At 46.1% G+C, this 18273-nt stretch overlaps 1 protein-coding gene across 3 annotated transcripts in view; it reads right to left on the minus strand.

The window, feature by feature from the left end:
• Nucleotides 1-18273, minus strand: part of plekhd1 (pleckstrin homology domain containing, family D (with coiled-coil domains) member 1) — a 94653-nt gene that overhangs the window by 68024 nt on the left and 8356 nt on the right. For all 3 annotated transcript variants that reach the window (XM_059649352.1, XM_059649351.1, XM_059649353.1), the window contains exon 3: nt 5629-5718. In XM_059649352.1, the coding sequence (XP_059505335.1) occupies nt 5629-5718 (90 nt within the window). The remainder of the gene's footprint in view (nt 1-5628; nt 5719-18273) is intronic.

Raw genomic sequence — 18273 nt, forward strand, 5'->3', positions numbered from 1 at the left:
AGTTCTTTTTTGTTTAGATATGTAAAAAGCAAGTGAGAGGCAAGAGGAGGCACTAGTTGCTGGAAACCAAGGCTGGAGAATTAGTAATGGGGCACAAAGAAATGGCACTGGAACACAACAGGTACTTCACATCAGTTTTCACAGTGAAAGGCATCAGCAACATACCAGAGTTCCAAGACAGTCAGGGGGCAGAGATGAGTGTAGTGGCCATCACTAAGGAGAAGATGCTGGAGAAGCTGAAAGGTCTGGAGGTGGATAAATCATCTGGACCAGATGGACTACATCCCAGAGTTCTGAAGGAGATAGCTGAAGCAATTGTGGAGACATTGGTTGTGATCTTTCAGGAATCACTGGAGTCAGGGAGGGTCCCAGAGGACTTGGAAATGGCTAATTTAATGCTCCTTTTTAAGAAGGGAGTGAGGCAGAAGTCAGGACACATAGGCTGGTTAGCCTGATCTCAGTTGTTGGTAAGATTTTACAGTCTATCTGAGAATGAGATTGGATGGTGTTAGGGACAAGGTACTGACATGGATAGAGTGTTGGATGACTGTCGGAAGGCAGAGAGTTGGGAGAAAGGGATCTTTTCCAGGATAGTAGCCAGTGGCCAGTGGAGTTCTGTAGGGTTAAGTGTTAAGACCACAACTATTTGCATTATACATTAATGAGCTGGACGAAGGAGAACTGAGGGCACTGATGCTAACGTTTACAGATGACACAAAAATAGGTGGAGGGCAGGTTGTGTTGAGGAAATTGGGATGATGTAGAAGGATTTGGACAGGCCAGGAGAGTGGGCAAAGAAGAGGCAGATGGAGTGCAGTATAGGAAAGTGTGAAGTTATACACTTTGTTAGGAAGAATAGAGGCATAGGCTATTTTCTAAATGGGGAAAAGGCTTCGGAAATCTGAAGTACAAAGTGACTTTTTGGAGTTCTCGTTCAGGATTCTCTTAAGGTTAACATGCAAATTTAGATGCTAGTTAGGAAGGCAAATGCAATGTCAGCATTCATTACAAGGGAGCTAGAACACATAACAGAGATGTACTGCTGAAGCTGTATAAGACACTAGTCAAACTGCATTTGGAATATTGTCAGTATTTTAGCCCCGTATCTGAGGAAGGATACACTGGCTTTTGAGGGTATCCAGAGGAGGTTTATAACAATGATCCCGGAGATGAAGGACTTGTCATGTGAGGAGTGGTTGATCTGGGTCTGAACTTGGAGAAGATTGAGGGAGGATCTGTTCGAAGCTTACAGGATATTGAGAGGCCTGGATACAATGGACATGGAAAAGACGTTTCCACTAGCAGGAAGGACTAGGATCCGAGGGCGCAGCCTCAGAGTAAAGGAACGACCCTTTAGAACTGAGATGAGGAGAAATTTCTTCAGCTAGAGGGTGGTGAATCTGTGGAATACATTGCCATCGAGAGCAGTGGAGGCCGAGCCATTGACTGTATTTAAGACAGAGACAGATGGTTCTTGATTAGTGAGGGGATCAAGAGTTACAGGGAGAGGGCAGGAGAATGGGATTGAGAAACATATCAGCCACGGTGGAGCAGACGTGATGGGCTGAATGGCCTAATTATGCTTCTAAAGCTTATGGTCTTATGAAAAGGAGACGGAGTGAATCTTAGCAGTGAAGAGACACATCAGCAGATTATAGTGTTCTAACATGGAGAAAAGACAGATTTTCTGATAAAGCAATGCCAGCAAAATCACAGAATAATGGAGAATTAATCTGATTTGTATGCTGGCAGATCACAAAGACAGTTAAAGGACAAAGGCTGTAGTTTAAGCATAGCAGAGATATGGAGATGAGAATGCATGAGGATATAGCCCGGCTGGGACTGGGGTAGCTGGTACTGTTTCAGTTCAACAGTCTGTCTAATGGCCTCAGGATCTTCAACGAGTCAACACTGCTAAAGCTCAGTAGCCTCCTGCACTGCCACAATGATGCCACCCGAAGGTTGCAGGAACAGCAACTCATATTCCGCCTGGGAACCCTGCAGCCATATGGTATCAATGTGGACTTCACCAGTTTCAAAATCTCCCCTTCCCCTACTGCATCCCTAAACCAGCCCAGTTCGTCCCCTCCCCCCACTGCACCACACAACCAGCCCAGCTCTTCCCCCCCACCCACTGCATCCCAGAACCAGTCCAACCTGAATCTGCCTCCCTAACCGGTTCTTCCTCTCACCCATCCCTTCCTCCCACCCCAAGCCGCACCCCCAGCTACCTACTAACCTCATCCCACCTCCTTGACCTGTCCGTCTTCCCTGGACTGAACTATCCCCTCCCTACCTCCCCACCTACACTCTCTCCACCTATCTTCTTTACTCTCCATCTTCGGTCCGCCTCCCCCTCTCTCCCTATTTATTCCAGTTCTCTCTCCCCATCCCCCTCTCTGATGAAGGGTCTAGGCCCGAAACGTCAGCTTTTGTGCTCCTGAGATGCTGCTTGGCCTGCTGTGTTCATCCAGCCTCACATTTTATTATCTTGGAATTCTCCAGCATCTGCAGTTCCCATTATCTCTAAAGCTCAGTAGGACTGGGCAACATACTCTTGCTTGTCAACTTGATTCTAACCACACATCCAAGGCATTGTGAAGATATTGTGACACAGTTCTGTGTTGCCTGACATTTCTCAAACATCAACTGATCTGAAAGTCGTCACCCATTCCTTTGTTGCCTCTCTACTAAACTACTCCAAACTTTTTCCGTCTATAGCCTCAGTAAGCTTGAGGAGGTTCAAATCTTGCCTGTTGCCCCAATCCTTTCTCTTGACAAGTTCTGCTCAGCTCCAGCCTCTGTCAGTTCCATTTAAACAAAGTCTCATTTTTAAAACTCATATCCTCATCTAGGGTTTCTCCACATATTTTAGAAAGGGAAACGGTAACTAAAGCCAATACGTCCTCTAGGGAGTGTGTTTGAGGAATTAATAATGAAATATAAGAAACTGGTGGATGAATTGAGCCGAGACGTCACTGTAAAATATACAAAAGACATCTCAGTGATGATTGTAAGTCAAGAGATGAAAGGAAGGAAGGATCTTAAATCTCAATCACCAGAGAAAACTATTGAGCAAGTCCCCAGGCCCTGATGGACTTCATTGGAGGGTCTGGAAAGAAATGCCCTGTAAGATAATAGCTGCACTGTTTGCAATCTTCCATGGATCACCATCTTAACTTGGAGATAAGTTTCACTTTCACTGGTTAAAATCTTGGAACTCCCTCCCTAAGGTTACTTGAGTTCTACCTATGGCACATTGACTACATTGGTTCAAGCTCACCATCACCTTCTCAAGGGCAACTAACTGGACAATAAATGCTAGCCCGGGCGACGAAACCCATATCCCACCCAAGAATATAAAAAAAGACTCTGGAAAGGTCCCGTTAATGACCATAATTTTTGTATTGAAGGAAGGAGGGAGGCAGAAAGTAATAATTATCCCCAACATCTTTCATTGGGAAAATGCTGCAATCTATTATTAAGGAGTTTCTAGAACCATACTTTGCAAATCATAATGCATTCAGGGAGAGTCAATGTGGTTTCTTGAAAAGGAAGTCATGTTTGACTAATATTGTTTGAGTTATTTGAGGGAGTGGAAAGCAGGGTGAATAAAGGGAAACCTGTGGATGTTGTCTACTTGGATTTCCAAAGACACAAGACATCAAAACAAACTACATCACAAATTGATAACTCGCAGTCTAGGAGGGTAAACGTAATTGCATGGACAGCAGCTGACAGGAGACAGAGTCATTACAAATGGGCACTTTGTTTTAGCAAGAGGCAGTGACTACAGTACCACAGAGGTCAGTGCTGGGTCCTCAATTATTTATGGTCTATATCAACGATTCGGACAAAGGGGCAGAATGTATAGTTTACTAATGACGTAAAGATAGGTTGGAAAATGAATTGCGAAGTGAATGTAAGGGGATAGAGATAAATTGGGTGAGTAAATTTTTAAAAATGGCTGATGGGGTATAATGTGGGAAACTGTGAATTTGCCCACATTGACAGAATGAATAGAAAGCCAGCATCTTAGTTAAAATGGAGAGAGATCGCAGAGCTCTGCAATGCACTCAGGGATCGTGGTGTTTTATTGTCTCGTGCGACGTGGGAGTTGCTGGCTTGGCTCAGCATTTACAGCCTGACCCTAGTTGCCCCTTGAGAAGGTGGTGGTGAGCTGGCTTCTTGAACTGCAGTCCACGTGCTGTAGGTAGACCCACAATGTCCTCAGGGAGGGTATTCCAGGATTTCGAGACAGCAACAGTGCAGGATCAATGTTATATTTCCAAGTTAGGATGATGAGTGGCTTGGAGATTTTGCTATAAGCATCACAAGAAGTGATTGACAAAAAGCAGGTACAGCAAGTGATTAAGAAGGCAAGGGAATAGAGCATAAAAGTAGGGAAGTGAGCTACGGTTGTACTGGGCGTGGGTGAGACCACATCTGATGTATACGGTTTTGGTCTCCTTACTAAAGAAAGAATATAATATCATGAAAAGCAGTTCACAGAATGATCACCTGGCTGAATCTTGGGAGGAGGGGTTACGATGAAATGTTGAACAGGGTAAGCTGTATCTACAGGAGTTTAGAAGGATGAAAGGGGAGTCTTACTGAGGTGTAAAATCATGGGAAAAGTTGACAGGCTGGATGCTGAGATGATGGAGGAAAGCCGAGAGGGGACACAGAGAAGATGTGTCTTTGAGTCTTTGTAAGGCCAATAAGTCACCATGGTTCCACTCTCTCAGAGAGAGAGAGAGAGAGACATAACTAGTGGGGTTTAACCTGAGGGCTGTCATACCTCAGACAAGGGGAGAGGGAGGGTCCTTCATGGTAACCTCAGTTGGTGCAGGAATTGAACCCACCCTGTGGACGTCACTCTGCATCGCAAACCAGTCATCCACCCAACTGAGCTGTGCTTGCTAAATCATCGACTGACAAAAGGAATCAAAGGCTATGGCTTCTGGATAGGCAGGAAATTATATGTGAGGCCACAACCACACCTGCCATGATCTTACTGAATAGCAGAGTAGACCTGAGAGTGTGAATGGCCTTCTCCTGCTCTTAACGCATATGTTAGTTCAACAAATGCACTGTTAGGTGATGGTTCCCATTGATGACAGCAGCTGAGAGCAAAACTTCTTTTGAAGCAGAGCTTGGAAGAGTGAGAGGGCAAGATGTCAAAGAAGAGGCAATGAACACACAGAGGTGTGCCCAAACTGAACACGATGGTGTGTACTCATTGGAAAGATCATGGCAAATGCTTCTCAATAAAATTCAAATTGATTTCAAGGGAACTGGTGTTATGGAACCTGATTGACAGGCAAGATTATGCTTAGTGACGTGGTCCAGCTTTGGCGTACAACGTGGATCCAATGATTGAACACGTCGACTTGAAAGAGGTCTCTAACAACATCTTGTCTTTTCCAAACAGCAGATCCAAAGTGACACTCACTGACTCTCACTCCATGGAAACCATTGTTGAAGGCTCAACCATTTGCCCTTTCAACTCAGCCTACTCCCAGTGCTCTGGGTTGGAAATCTCCTATGATGCTGGGATGGCTGGAAGGGGAAAACATTGCCCCAGTACCTCGGAGTCTTACTGGCCTGAGGGCAGCTCTTACTTACGTGGAAATCCTCATGGGAAATCTTCATCACAAATGGCATATTGGGCTCTTCCTTTGCCTCCACCACACATCCGCCCAGTGGTATCACACCCTGTCAAAAAAACACAACAGGATAGATGGACTTTCCAAGATGCCAGCCAGCCCTCATAGCTCACATAGATTTTCAGAACCTTCTGTTTCAAAGGATGTTGGCATAGGTTGCCCCTAACCTACAATCTGAAGGCCCTCCTGATTCTGATCGAAACATGGGCCAAGGCTTCTATTCCAATTAGATATCCAGAAATCTGTGGCTAGCATCTTCAGTTTTGACCACGTCCTAATTAACAACTGTATCCCACTCTCTCGGACAACTGCTGGCTTGTTTCCAGTTTTGGGGTCACGTCAGGCACTGAGGTAAATGACCAACCCTGTATTTGCACTAAGAACGGCCATTTTCTTTTCAATACCTTCATCTGAATCCAACTTATCATCTCCTTCATGCCTCAGTTACCTCTAGACCTAACTACCCCAACACACTCTGGGGCTAGACTCCTGCCAATTTCTGCCTGTTAACTCGAATCATCCAAATTTCCGCTGCCTGTGTTTTCACTCGTACCTCCCTGTTAACAGCTGAGGAGCCGCCATCTTGACACACTGCAGACCGTGTGGACATAGTGTACTCATGATGTCTCCCACTTGAGAAAAACAATGATTTTAAAATTGATGTACACATCTCTAAAACCATCTGAGGCTTTGCCACTCCGTACCTTTTGTCATCGAAACATCGAAAATAGTAGCAGATGTAGGCCCTTCAGCCCTTTGGGCCTGTTCCACCATTCAAGACAATCACGGCTGACCATCCACCTCAGTACCTGCTCCCGTTTTCTCCCCAAAAACCTTTGATCTCTTTAGCCAAAAGAATTAGATCTAACTCCTTTCCTAAAACGTTCTATGTTATGGCTTCAACTGCTTTCAGTGGCAAAGAATCTCACAGATTTATCACTCCCTGAGTGAAGATATTTCACCTCATCTCAGTCCTAAACAGCCTATCCTGTACTTTTAGACTGTTAAGCCTGGTCCTGGACTCCCCGGCCATTGGACACATCCTTCCTTTGTTTACCCTGTCCAGTTCTGGGAGAATTTTATAGGTTTCTATGAGATTCCCCCCTCATCCTTCTAAACTCCCATGAATATGGTCCTAATTGTCTCTCTTCGTATATCAATCCCGCCCCAGAAATCAGTCTGATAAACTCCTTTGGCCTCAGGACCATCTGTACTCCACTAATTCTGGCCTCTAATTGATTGTTAATTTAAATCATTCCGCCAGTGGTGACTATGCTTTCAGTTGCCTGGGTCTCAACCTCAGGAAATTTCTCTGCAAACCTCATTGCCTCTCTGTCCTTGCTTTTTTTCCAAAATGCTCCCTCCGACAATAAGTGGCCGATCAAATGCCCTAACATTTCCTTATGAAGCCCGAGTGGCACAGCTTTACAGTGGACCTACTTTCCCAGTTGAAGGCACTGTATAAATGGACATTCATGCTTTTGAAAGCAACCCAAAAATGAAAATATTTTGAATTTGATTGTGTTTCTTTAACACTGTAATTCATCAGGTCTATTGAGGGCAATAGGGCTTATATGGAGTATGAGTATCAACAATATGGAGCAAAGTTGAAAAGATAGATTGGCAGTAATGAGTCAACCCTCCTTAGACAGCCCCTTCCAAATTCATGACCATTTGCATCGAGAAGGACAAGGAAAGCAGATACACGGGAACACTGGCCCGCTACAAGTTCCCCTCCAAACCACTCACCATCCTGACTTGGAAATATATCACCGTTCCTTCACTGTCACTGGGTCAAACTCCTGGAATTCCCTCCCTAATGGCATTGTGGATCTAACCACAGCAGAAGGACTGCAGCGGTTCAACAATTTCACCAGGAAATTTGACCAGGCAATAGTGGAGTGGCATGGTGGCTCAGTAGTTAGCACTGCCGCCTCCCATCACTAGGGACCCGGGTTCAATTCCAAGCTCAGGAGACTGCCTTATGTGAAGTTTGCACATTCTCCCCGTGTCTGCGTGGGTATCCCGTTGGGTGGTCTGGTTTCCTCCCACAGTGCAAAGATGTGCAGGTTATATGGATTGGTCATGCTAAATTGTCCATAGTTTGCAGGCCAGATAGACTAGCCATTGGAAAATCGGGGTTACAGGGACAGGTGGGATGCTCTTTGGAGGGTCAATGTAGACTTATTGGGATGAATAGCCTCCTTCTGCATTATAGCGACTCCTATGAATAAAAGCAGACCTTGGCAGCAATACCCAACATGACACCCAACAGAGGAAAAACCGAGGGCTTGAAAGGGTTTGAACACTTACCACTTCCCAGAATCTAAAGTCTAAACAGTCAGTGTTTCCTGTCTCTACCATGGTCATTGAGTGAACCCACAAACATGGTACTCCAATTCCACCACATGGCTCCCTTTGGCTCAGCTCACAGTTTGATATGGAAGCAATAGGCACTTGCCAGTACTGGGTAACTGGTCACCAGGGGCTGGGACACAGTACCTGGCCCTAAACCAGGTTTGGATCTATTCTAGAGGCAGCAGTAATCTCCCTGATAACAAAGTGTGGAGCTGGATGAACAGAGCAGGCCAAGCAGCATCTTAGGAGCACGAAAGCTGACGTTTTGGGCTTAGACCCTTCATCAGAAATGGGGGAGGGGGAGAGGGTTCTCAAATAAATAGCGAGAGAGGGGGAGGCAGATTCAAGATGGATAGAGGAGAAGATAGGTGGAGAAGAGACAGACAAGTTTAAGAGGCGGGGATGGAGCCAGTAGAGGTGAGTATAGGGGGGTGTGCAGTGCTGGTAGGGAGGGGACAGGTCAAGGGGGCAGGATGAGATTAGGAAGGAAATCGGGATGTGGCTTGAGGTGGGAGGAGGGGACAGGTGAAAGGAAGAACAGGTTAGGGAGGCAGGGATGAGCTGGGCTGGTTTTGGAATGCAGTAGGGGGAGGGAAGATTTTGAAGCTTGTGAAATCCACAATACCATTGGGTTGCAGGGTTCCTAAGCGGAATATGAGTTGCTGTCACTGCAACCTTCGGGTGGCATCGTTGTGGCACTGCAGGAGGCCCAGGATGGACATGTTGTCTGAGGAATGGGAGGGGGAGTTGAAATGGTTCGCAACTGGGAGGTGTAGTTGTTTATTGTCAACTGAGCATAGGTGTTCTGCAGAGCGGTCCCCAAGCCTCTGCTTGGTTTCCCCAGTGTAGAGGTAGTCACAACGGGTACAGTGGATGCAGTATACCACATTGGCAGATGTGCAGGTGTTCATCTGCTTGACGTGGAAAGTCTTCTTGGGGCCTGGGATGGGGGTGAGGGAGGAGGTATGGGGGCAGGTGTAGCACTTCCTGCGGTTGCAGGGGAAAGTGCCAGGTGTGGTGGGATTGGAGGGGAGTGAGGAGCAGAAAAGGGAATCACGGAGAGAGTGGTCCCTCTGGAAAGCAGACAAGGGTGGGGAGGGAAAAATGTCTTTGGTGGTGGGGGTCAGATTGCAGATGGCGGAAGTGTCAGAGGATGATGCATTGGATCCAGAGCTTGGTGGGGTGGTACATGAGGACAAGGGGGGTTCTCTTTTGGCGGTTATTGCGCGAACGGGGTGTGAGGGATGAGTTGCGGGAAATGTGGGAGTCACGGTCAAGGGCGTCTCGACCACTGCGAGGGGAATGTTGCGGTCCTTGTAAACCGATGACATCTGAGATGATGGAGCGGAGTCGAGGGGCTGAGTGTTGGAGTGGAGTCGAGGAGCTGAGTATTAGAGTCGAGGGGCTGGGTGTTGGAGTCAAGCGGCTGGGTGTTGGAGTCGAGGGGCTGGGTGTCACAACAGGGTCAAGAGTCTGGGTGTTGGAGTAGGGTGAAGGGGCTGGGTGCTGTTGTATGAAGTAGCAGCGCCCTGGTGCAATGTGAATGCTCTGTTTTTGAACCTGATGATCATGCAGTTTGTTTGATTTTGAATATGCTGCTTGTTTGCTCACCAGTGACAGGGAGGAGATTGTCCAACCTTGACCGTGTTCTGGTTTAGCAAGCCGCACCACTGCAGCTGAGCATCAGATTAATCTGAAGGTTCCTGCTAGTTTAGTCTCTGCCTGCGCTGATGTCTGGGCAGTTTTATGCTTTGGTACTGGGATGTCAGTGTGAATTTTTCTCAGGCATTATCTGAACTGATGTTGTACTTTTGAGAGGCATCCACTGAGCAATGAATGGTGAAGCCAGGCCACAACAGCATAGCTTCAATGCAGTCTTGAACTGTACTAAACTGTGCTGTTCTCTCCAAGAAAGAAAGATGGGCTCTGCACCATTCCAGTAACTCCCTACTTCTGTTTGGTCAGGCTCAGACTGAGCATCTGAGGCTAACTTTCCTTTCAGCTCGGAATCTGGCTGATGAGGAGGGGCAGTGGGGAGTGGTATTCCCTGGAGCTTACTGCTAATTCCAACAGCATCCTAGCCCCAAGGTACAAGTCACTGAAGGTAGGATTGCAGGTGCAGCAGGTGATTAAAAAAGGCAAATGGAATTTTATCTGCCATTGTTCGAGGGATGGAGTTTAAAAACAGGAAGGCAATGCTGCAAGTGTATAGGGTCCTGGTGAGACCACACCTGGAGTACTGTGTGCAGTTTTGGTCTCCTTACTTGAGAAGAGATATACTAGCACTGGAGGGAGTGCAGAGGAGATTCACTTGGTTAATTCCAGAGTTGAGAGGGTTGGAATATGAGGAGAGACTGAGTAGACTGGGATTATACAGATTGGAATTCAGAAGAATGAGGGGAGATCTTATAGAAACATATAAGATTATGAAGGGCCTCGATAAAGTGGAGGCAGAGAGGTTGTTTCTACTAGCAGGTGATAGGACGAGAGGGCATTGCCTCAAAGTAAAGGGAAGCAGATGTAGAACAGAGGTCAGGAGGAACTTCTTCACCCAAAGGGTTGTGAATCTGTGGAATTCCCTGCCCAGTAAAGCGGTTGAAGCTACCTCACTGAATGTTTTCAAGGCAAGAATAGATAAATTTTTGAACAGTAAAGGAATTAGGTGGAGGAAGCTAGGGTCAAGTTCAGCTAGAGAGGATTACATGCAGGCAAGGAAGGAGCTCATAAATGGTCTGAGGAGAGCCAGGAGGGGGCACGAGAAAGGCTTGGCAGAAGGAATCCGGGAAAACACAAAGGCATTTTACACTTACGTGAGGAATAAGAGAATGGTCAAAGAAAGAGTAGGGCCGATCAGGGATAGCATAGGGAACTTGTGTGTGGAGCCTGAGGAGGTAGGGGAAGCCCTAAATGAGTTTTTTGCTTCTGTCTTTACGAAAGAAACAAACTTTGTCGTGAATGAAACCTTTGAAGAGCAGGTGTGCATGCTGGAATGGATAGAGATAGACGAAGCTGATGTGCTGAAAATTTTGTCAAACATTAAGATTGACAAGTCGCCAGGCCCGGATCAGATTTGTCCTCGGCTGCTTTGGGAAGCGAGAAATGCAATTGCTTCGCCACTTGCGAAGATCTTTGCATCCTCGCTCTCCACTGGAGTCGTACCTGAGGACTGGAGAGAGGCAAATGTAATTCCTCTCTTCAAGAAAGGAAATAGGGAAATCCCCGGCAATTATAGACCGGTAAGTCTCACGTCTGTCGTCTGCAAGGTGTTAGAAAGGATTCTGAGGGATAAGATTTATGACCATCTGGAAGAGCATGGCTTGATCAAATACAGTCAACACGGCTTTGTGAGGGGTAGGTCATGCCTTACAAACCTTATCGAGTTTTTTGAGGATGTGACTAGAAAGGTTGATGAGGGTCGAGCTGTGGATGTGGTGTATATGGACTTCAGTAAGGCATTTGATAAGGTTCCCCATGGTAGGCTCATTCAGAAGGTCAGGAGGAATGGGATACAGGGGAACTTAGCTGCTTGGATACAGAATTGGCTGGCCAACAGAAGACAGCGAGTGGTAGCAGAAGGAAAATATTCTGCCTGGAAGTCAGTGGTGAGTGGAGTTCCACAGGGCTCTGTCCTTGGGCCTCTACTGTTTGTAATTTTTATTAATGACTTGGACGAGGGAATTGAAGGATGGGTCAGCAAGTTTGCAGACGACACAAAGGTCGGAGGTGTCGTTGACAGTGTAGAGGGCTGTTGTAGGCCACAGCGGGACATTGACAGGATGCAGAGATGGGCTGAGAGGTGGCAGATGGAGTTCAACCTGGATAAATGCGAGGTGATGCATTTTGGAAGGTCGAATTTGAAAGCTGAGTACAGGATTAAGGATAGGATTCTTGGCAGTGTGGAGGAACAGAGGGATCTTGGTGTGCAGATACATAGATCCCTTAAAATGGCCACCCAAGTGGACAGGGTTGTTAAGAAAGCATATGGTGTTTTGGCTTTCATTAACAGGGGGATTGAGTTTAAGAGTCGTGAGATCTTGTTGCAGCTCTATAAAACTTTGGTTAGACCGCACTTGGAATACTGCGTCCAGTTCTGGGCGCCCTATTATAGGAAAGATGTGGATGCTTTGGAGAGGGTTCAGAGGAGGTTTACCAGGATGCTGCCTGGACTGGAGGGCTTATCTTATGAAGAGAGGTTGACTGAGCTCGGTCTCTTTTCATTGGAGAAAAGGAGGAGGAGAGAGGACCTAATTGAGGTATACAAGATAATGAGAGGCATAGATAGAGTTGACAGCCAGAGACTATTTCCCAGGGCAGAAATGGCTAGCACGAGGGGTCATAGTTTTAAGCTGGTTGGTGGAAAGTATAGAGGGGATGTCAGAGGCAGGTTCTTTACGCAGAGAGTTGTGAGAGCATGGAATGCGTTGCCAGCAGCAGTTGTGGAAGCAAGGTCATTCGGGTCATTTAAGAGACTGCTGGACATGTATATGGTCACAGAAATTTGAGGGTGCATACATGAGGATCAATGGTCGGCACAACATTGTGGGCTGAAGGGCCTGTTCTGTGCTGTACTGTTCTATGTTCTATGTTCTATGAATTAAGGGTTATGGTGAGTGGGCGGGTAAGTGGAGCTGAGTCTCAAAAAGATCAGCCATGATCTTATTGAATTGGGGTCAGGTTTGAGGGGCCAGATGGCCTACTCCTGCTCTTTGTTTTTATGTTCTTATTTTCTTATGTTCTATAGGAGCCAGTGACGTTAGTGACCAAACATCTGTTTGTGGTACCTTTCGGTGTTCCAACAAGCACTACTCCAATCTGTCACATTGTTCAATATTTACCAGCCACCAGGACAGGCCTGTTTTGTAGTACATAGTGATCAAATGCACAGTAACTGGCCATTCAGCCCATCTGCCCATGTTGGCTTCAAACAAACCTCCATTTGTGCTATTTCATCTCAGCCTCTCAGTGCGTCCTCCCTGTTCCTTTCTACATTGTGTTTCTCTTAAGGTTCCTCTTAAACACAGCAACGGTATCAACCTTATCGACTCCCGGTCATTGTCAGTCTCAAGTTTTGAACACTCTGAGAGTGTTCACCTGCATTTTCCTGATTGTAGCACCCACTCTTATACCAAAGGCCCTTAGTTGTAGATCCCCCAGAAAGTGGAGATCACAGCAGAAATGCTGAGGGTGGGGTGTGTGTGCTGGGAGCTGGCCGATATTCCCAGAGGAGGTGCGGTTAAGGGATTGGGTGAGTTGGAACTTGTCCGAGATTGACAGTGCAAAAGCAACCGAACGCAGTAACCGAAAGCAATCGGGATAAAAGAAAATAAAATGCAGAGACAGAGGGTTAAAAGGGTCAATGGCAGGGCAACAGTTAATTAGCTGGTGAGTCATTATTTTGCTTTTTAAGGTAAGAAAGCAGATTACAGATTAGAAGATAAGGCTCTTACTTTATTAAAGCAATAATTTAAGTTAGATAAACTAATGAAACGAAAAGATGCAGAGAAAACCTCATCTAATGAAATATACACGACACAAGTCTGGGGTGGTAGTGAGAGATAATGGGAACTGCAGATGCTGGAGAATTCCAAGATAATAAAATGTGAGGCTGGATGAACACAGCAGGCCAAGCAGCATCTCAGGAGCACAAAAGCTGACGTTTCGGGCCTAGACCCTTCATCAGAGAGGGGGATGGGGAGAGGGAACTGGAATAAAAATTTTTATTCCAGTTCCCTCTCCCCATCCCCCTCTCTGATGAAGGGTCTAGGCCCGAAACGTCAGCTTTTGTGCTCCTGAGATGCTGCTTGGCCTGCTGTGTTCATCCAGCCTCACATTTTATTATCTAGGGGTGGTAGTGAGTTCTCAGGAAGGGTCACCAGACCTGAAACGTTAACTCTGAATTTTTTCTTCACAGATGCTGCCAAACCTGCTGTGCTTTTCCAGCAACTTCTATTTTTGTTCCTGATTTACAACATCGCAGATCTTTCAGATTTTAATCAGGTAGTGACCTCCATATCTACCCTCAATTACAGAACTGGAGTCTGAGTTGTGAATACTGCAGGGACTCAGCAAGGATGGACACATTACCTGGAGACTTTGGTCTGGGGGGCAGTGACATCCCTTAGTGGCCACGTGTTTTTGTGGCTTGAATGTTATTGTCACTTGTCAGCCCGAGTCTGATATTGCCCAGATCTTGTTGCATTTGAACGTGGCCTGCTTCGGTAACTAAGGAGTTGCTAATAGTGCTGGACAAGCAATCATTGGAGAACATCCTCAATTCTGGCCTTATGATATTGGGAACATCACTGATGAAGCAGCTGAGGATGGTTGGGCCTAGGACACTATCCTAAGGAACTCCTGCAGAGATGTCCCAGAGCTGAGATGGCTGACGTCCAACAACACACAAACATCTTCCTATGCGTCATGTGTGACTCCAAACATTGGAGAGTTTGTCCCCTGATACCTGTTGATTCCAGTTTTGCTAGGGCTCCTTGAAGCGACACTCGGTCGAATGCAGCCTTGATATCAAGGGCTGTCAGTCTCACCTCACCTCTTCAGCTCTTTTGTCCTTGTTTGAACCAAGGCTGTAGTGAGGCCAGGACCTGAGTGGCCCTGGCAAAATCTAAACTGGGCATCAGTGATCAGGTTATTGCTATGGTAGCACTATGGATGAGACCTTCCATTGCTTCACTGATGAACAAAATATATTAATAATGAATTCATAATTAATAATGAATCCATATTCCAGCAGACACAGGGATATTATTGTAACTGAAATTTTCTACCTCAGGTGAAGGCCTTAAGTACAAATGTGCTCAATACAGACAGCAAAACAGAGCAAAACTTCAAAAAGATTAAAACATCTCTTCACACAATCGGTCTCTCACAAGCTCATTAATCAATCAATGGTTTGAATCAGGACACTGTGACGTTTGCCTGCAGTAAGAGCTAAAGGGGTCAACATACATTCACACATCTCCCTACTGCTCTCTTGAGCAAAATCTCCAAAGATGGAAAGCTTGCTCATTTTTTTCTGTTTTTTTTTGTGGTGTGCTATAAATAGGACTCTCCCATAAAACATGCTATTCGTCTCTTTGACCTTGTTCGCTCAAGATTTCTTCAAAGCTGCGTAACTACAACATTCAGCAACGACGATCTTGCACTTTGTCAAGCACAAGCAGGTGGGACTAGTTTAGTTTGGGAATTATGGTCAGTATGGAAGGGTCAGTTACTGTGCTGTGTGACTCCATGGTTCTATTAATGCCCACTTAAGGGTCCCGCCTCACAGCCAAGCAAGGGGTTCACCACACAGAATCCCTACAATGTGGAAGCAAGCCATTCAGCCCATCGAGTCCACACCGACCCTCCAGACAGCATCCTACCCAGACCTGCACCCTACCTGATCCCTGTACCCCTGTATTTCCCATGGCTAATCCACCTGACCTACACATCCCTGGATGCTATGGGACAATTTAGCATGGCCAATCCACCTGGGTGGCCAGACTCGATGGGCTGAATGGCCTACTTCTGGTCTTAGCACTGTGGGAAGGACAAACAATTGAGGCCAGCCCTCCAGCACAGGACTGAGTGAGCACCAGGCTGCTGTTGTTCCGTTTCCTATGTTACATGCAGAGACTACATTTCAAAAGCAACACTTTAATGTTGTCTCTGAAGTGCTTTGCAACATCTAGAGCTCCTCACAGAAATTTCCACATCATCAGTTTCTGCTACCACTTAAAGAGAAAAATCAATAACGTGCTGAAAGAGAGCTTGAGTGTTTCTCTAAAAGGAGATATGTTGCCACAGTGTTTCGTCGTCTCCTCATCAGGACAAGATACAAGAATGCTAAATTTCAAAGGGAACCACAATTTATACTGCAAGAGGAGACTGGTTTGCAACTCGACTCTGTTTGGTTAACGCACATGGAGAATGTGCTGGAGAACAGTTGCTGTTGTTTAATTTAATCCAAAGTCCTGAAATCATCAAATTATCGACTCTCATTAAAAAACTCACCCGGTTCAATAATGTCCTTTCGGGAAGAAAGTCTATCATATTTACCTGGCCTGGCCCATACGTGACTCCAGACCCACAGCAATGTTGTTAACTCTTTAGTGTCCTTTGAAATAGCCCTAGCAAGGCACTTAGTTAAAGGGCAATTGGAGATGGGCCATAAATGTCATCCTTACCGAAGGTTCCCACACCCCATCAAAAGGAATTTTTAAAAAAAGAATCAAAGTTCTTGCAGCACCTAACACCTAAATATGGATTGTGTGGCTGTTTTAACACAGCCACACAGTTTGCAAAGTATCCCAGTATAAATTGTTGTTACCTTTTAAAATTTAGCATTCTTGCATCTTGTCCCAATGAGAAGACGAAATGGCAGCGTGTCTCCTTTACCAGAACTCTTCCAGCGCGCGACGATTGATTTTTTTTTAACTCAACTAATTGTCTGCTTTACACCCTGCATTACGATGGTGCCTGCATTTCAACAGTACTTCATGGGATGCAAAGTGCCTTGAGACATCCTGAGGCTGTGACAGGTGCTACACAAATGCAAAGGCGCCCTTATTTTATGTTGGCAGGTGCTGCCCACCACACCCAGAGGCAACATAATCTCCTGACAGAGGTGATTGAACACAGCTCAATTCATCAGTCTCCCAGGGCTGCTTCACATATTGCACCATAATCAGTTTTATACATTACCTGGCAGCAGGGGGAAGTGGGGGGGAGTTTGATATTTTGGGTCAGTCCTTTATTTTTAGCCACAAGTAATAACTGGAAAATGGTGCATTTTGTAGGGCATGCCACATGAGGCTGGAAATACTTCAAGGTACTCGCTGGAGTTTAGAAGAATAATAGATGACTTTATTGAAACGTACGAGGTTCTTAGGAGATTAGACAGGGTGGATGTGGATGTTGATCCCCCTTTGGGAGACTCTAGGAGCAGAGAGCATCATCTCAAAATGAGGAGTTACACATTTAAGGCAGAGATGAGGAGGAATTTCTTCTCTTGGAGGGGAATGAACCTGCGGCTTCCTTTATTACATAGGACTTTTGCAGCTGGGTCATTCAGTATTTTCAAGGCTGAGAGAGATATTTTTAATCAGTAAGCGAATCAAGGTAACAGCAGGAAAGTGGAGTTAAGGATGATCAAATCAGACGTGATCTCACTCAATGGTACAGCAGAGTCAATGGGCTGAATCCACTCCTGTTCCTACAGTCTTGAAACTTGCCCTTAAAGAATAACAGAGAGGCCAATGCTTCCATGACAGGCACTGCAATGCAATTACACCATTGATGGTGATGTGTTATGATAGTCTCTGTATCAGAACACAAGCTAATCCATCTTTTATTCACAATTCCAGCCGTGGTCTACTGCAGGATAGGACCTGTTAACATTGAACATGTGGTGCTTTGCCCAGGCTGTTTGGTTTATTTATGGAATTCTCTCTCCCTGGTGACTACTGAATCTGGGCAGGGCACCCCTGCTCACAACCAGTCACTACCATGGGCCAAATATTTTCTCTTTGTTTGCTCCAGCAGAACTGACAGGATTTTGATCATCCTCTCAAATCCCCTCCAACTCTTTCTCCACTCCGACAGCAAACGATTCCAGCTTCCCCGAACCGAAGTTTCTCACCCCAGGACCTCTCCAAACACTTGACCCTAATCATGGCGGCCCCATCCCGGCTAAACAATGCTGCTCAGGTTACAAATCATTACCCCTGCACACACAAAGGGACGCTGCAGTGTTCCATATGGGAGACTCTGCGACAAAACTTGGAATAATGGGGCCGGAGTGGGCGTTGTAATTCACCCATAGAGAGCTGTTAATCCATTCACGCCACTTATAGCACAAAGAGGCAAGTTGAGAATCTACTTCAGAGAGCTCTGAATGAATACAAGGGACTCCATAGTCTCCAACTAGCACTGCTCCACCAGCCCCCTGACCCCGTACTACAGAAAATTTATCGAAGAAATGAAGCCAGACACAGCATAGGCCTAGGCACTGGAAAAGACAATGGCAGAAACGGCCCTGTCGGCCATGCAAAGTCTGCCTCACTAACATTTAGTGCCAAAATTGGGGGAGCTGTCCCACAGACTAGGCAAGCAACAGCCTGACATAGTCGTACTATGACTAACAGCATGGTGGCTCAGAGGTTAGCACTGCTGCCTCACAGCGCCAAGGACCTGTGTTTGATTCGATCCTCAGGCAACCATGGATGTGGAGTTTGCATATTCTCCCCGT

The sequence above is a fragment of the Stegostoma tigrinum genome, chromosome 10, assembly GCF_030684315.1.
Source record: "Stegostoma tigrinum isolate sSteTig4 chromosome 10, sSteTig4.hap1, whole genome shotgun sequence".
NCBI classification, from domain to species: Eukaryota; Metazoa; Chordata; class Chondrichthyes; order Orectolobiformes; family Stegostomatidae; genus Stegostoma; species Stegostoma tigrinum.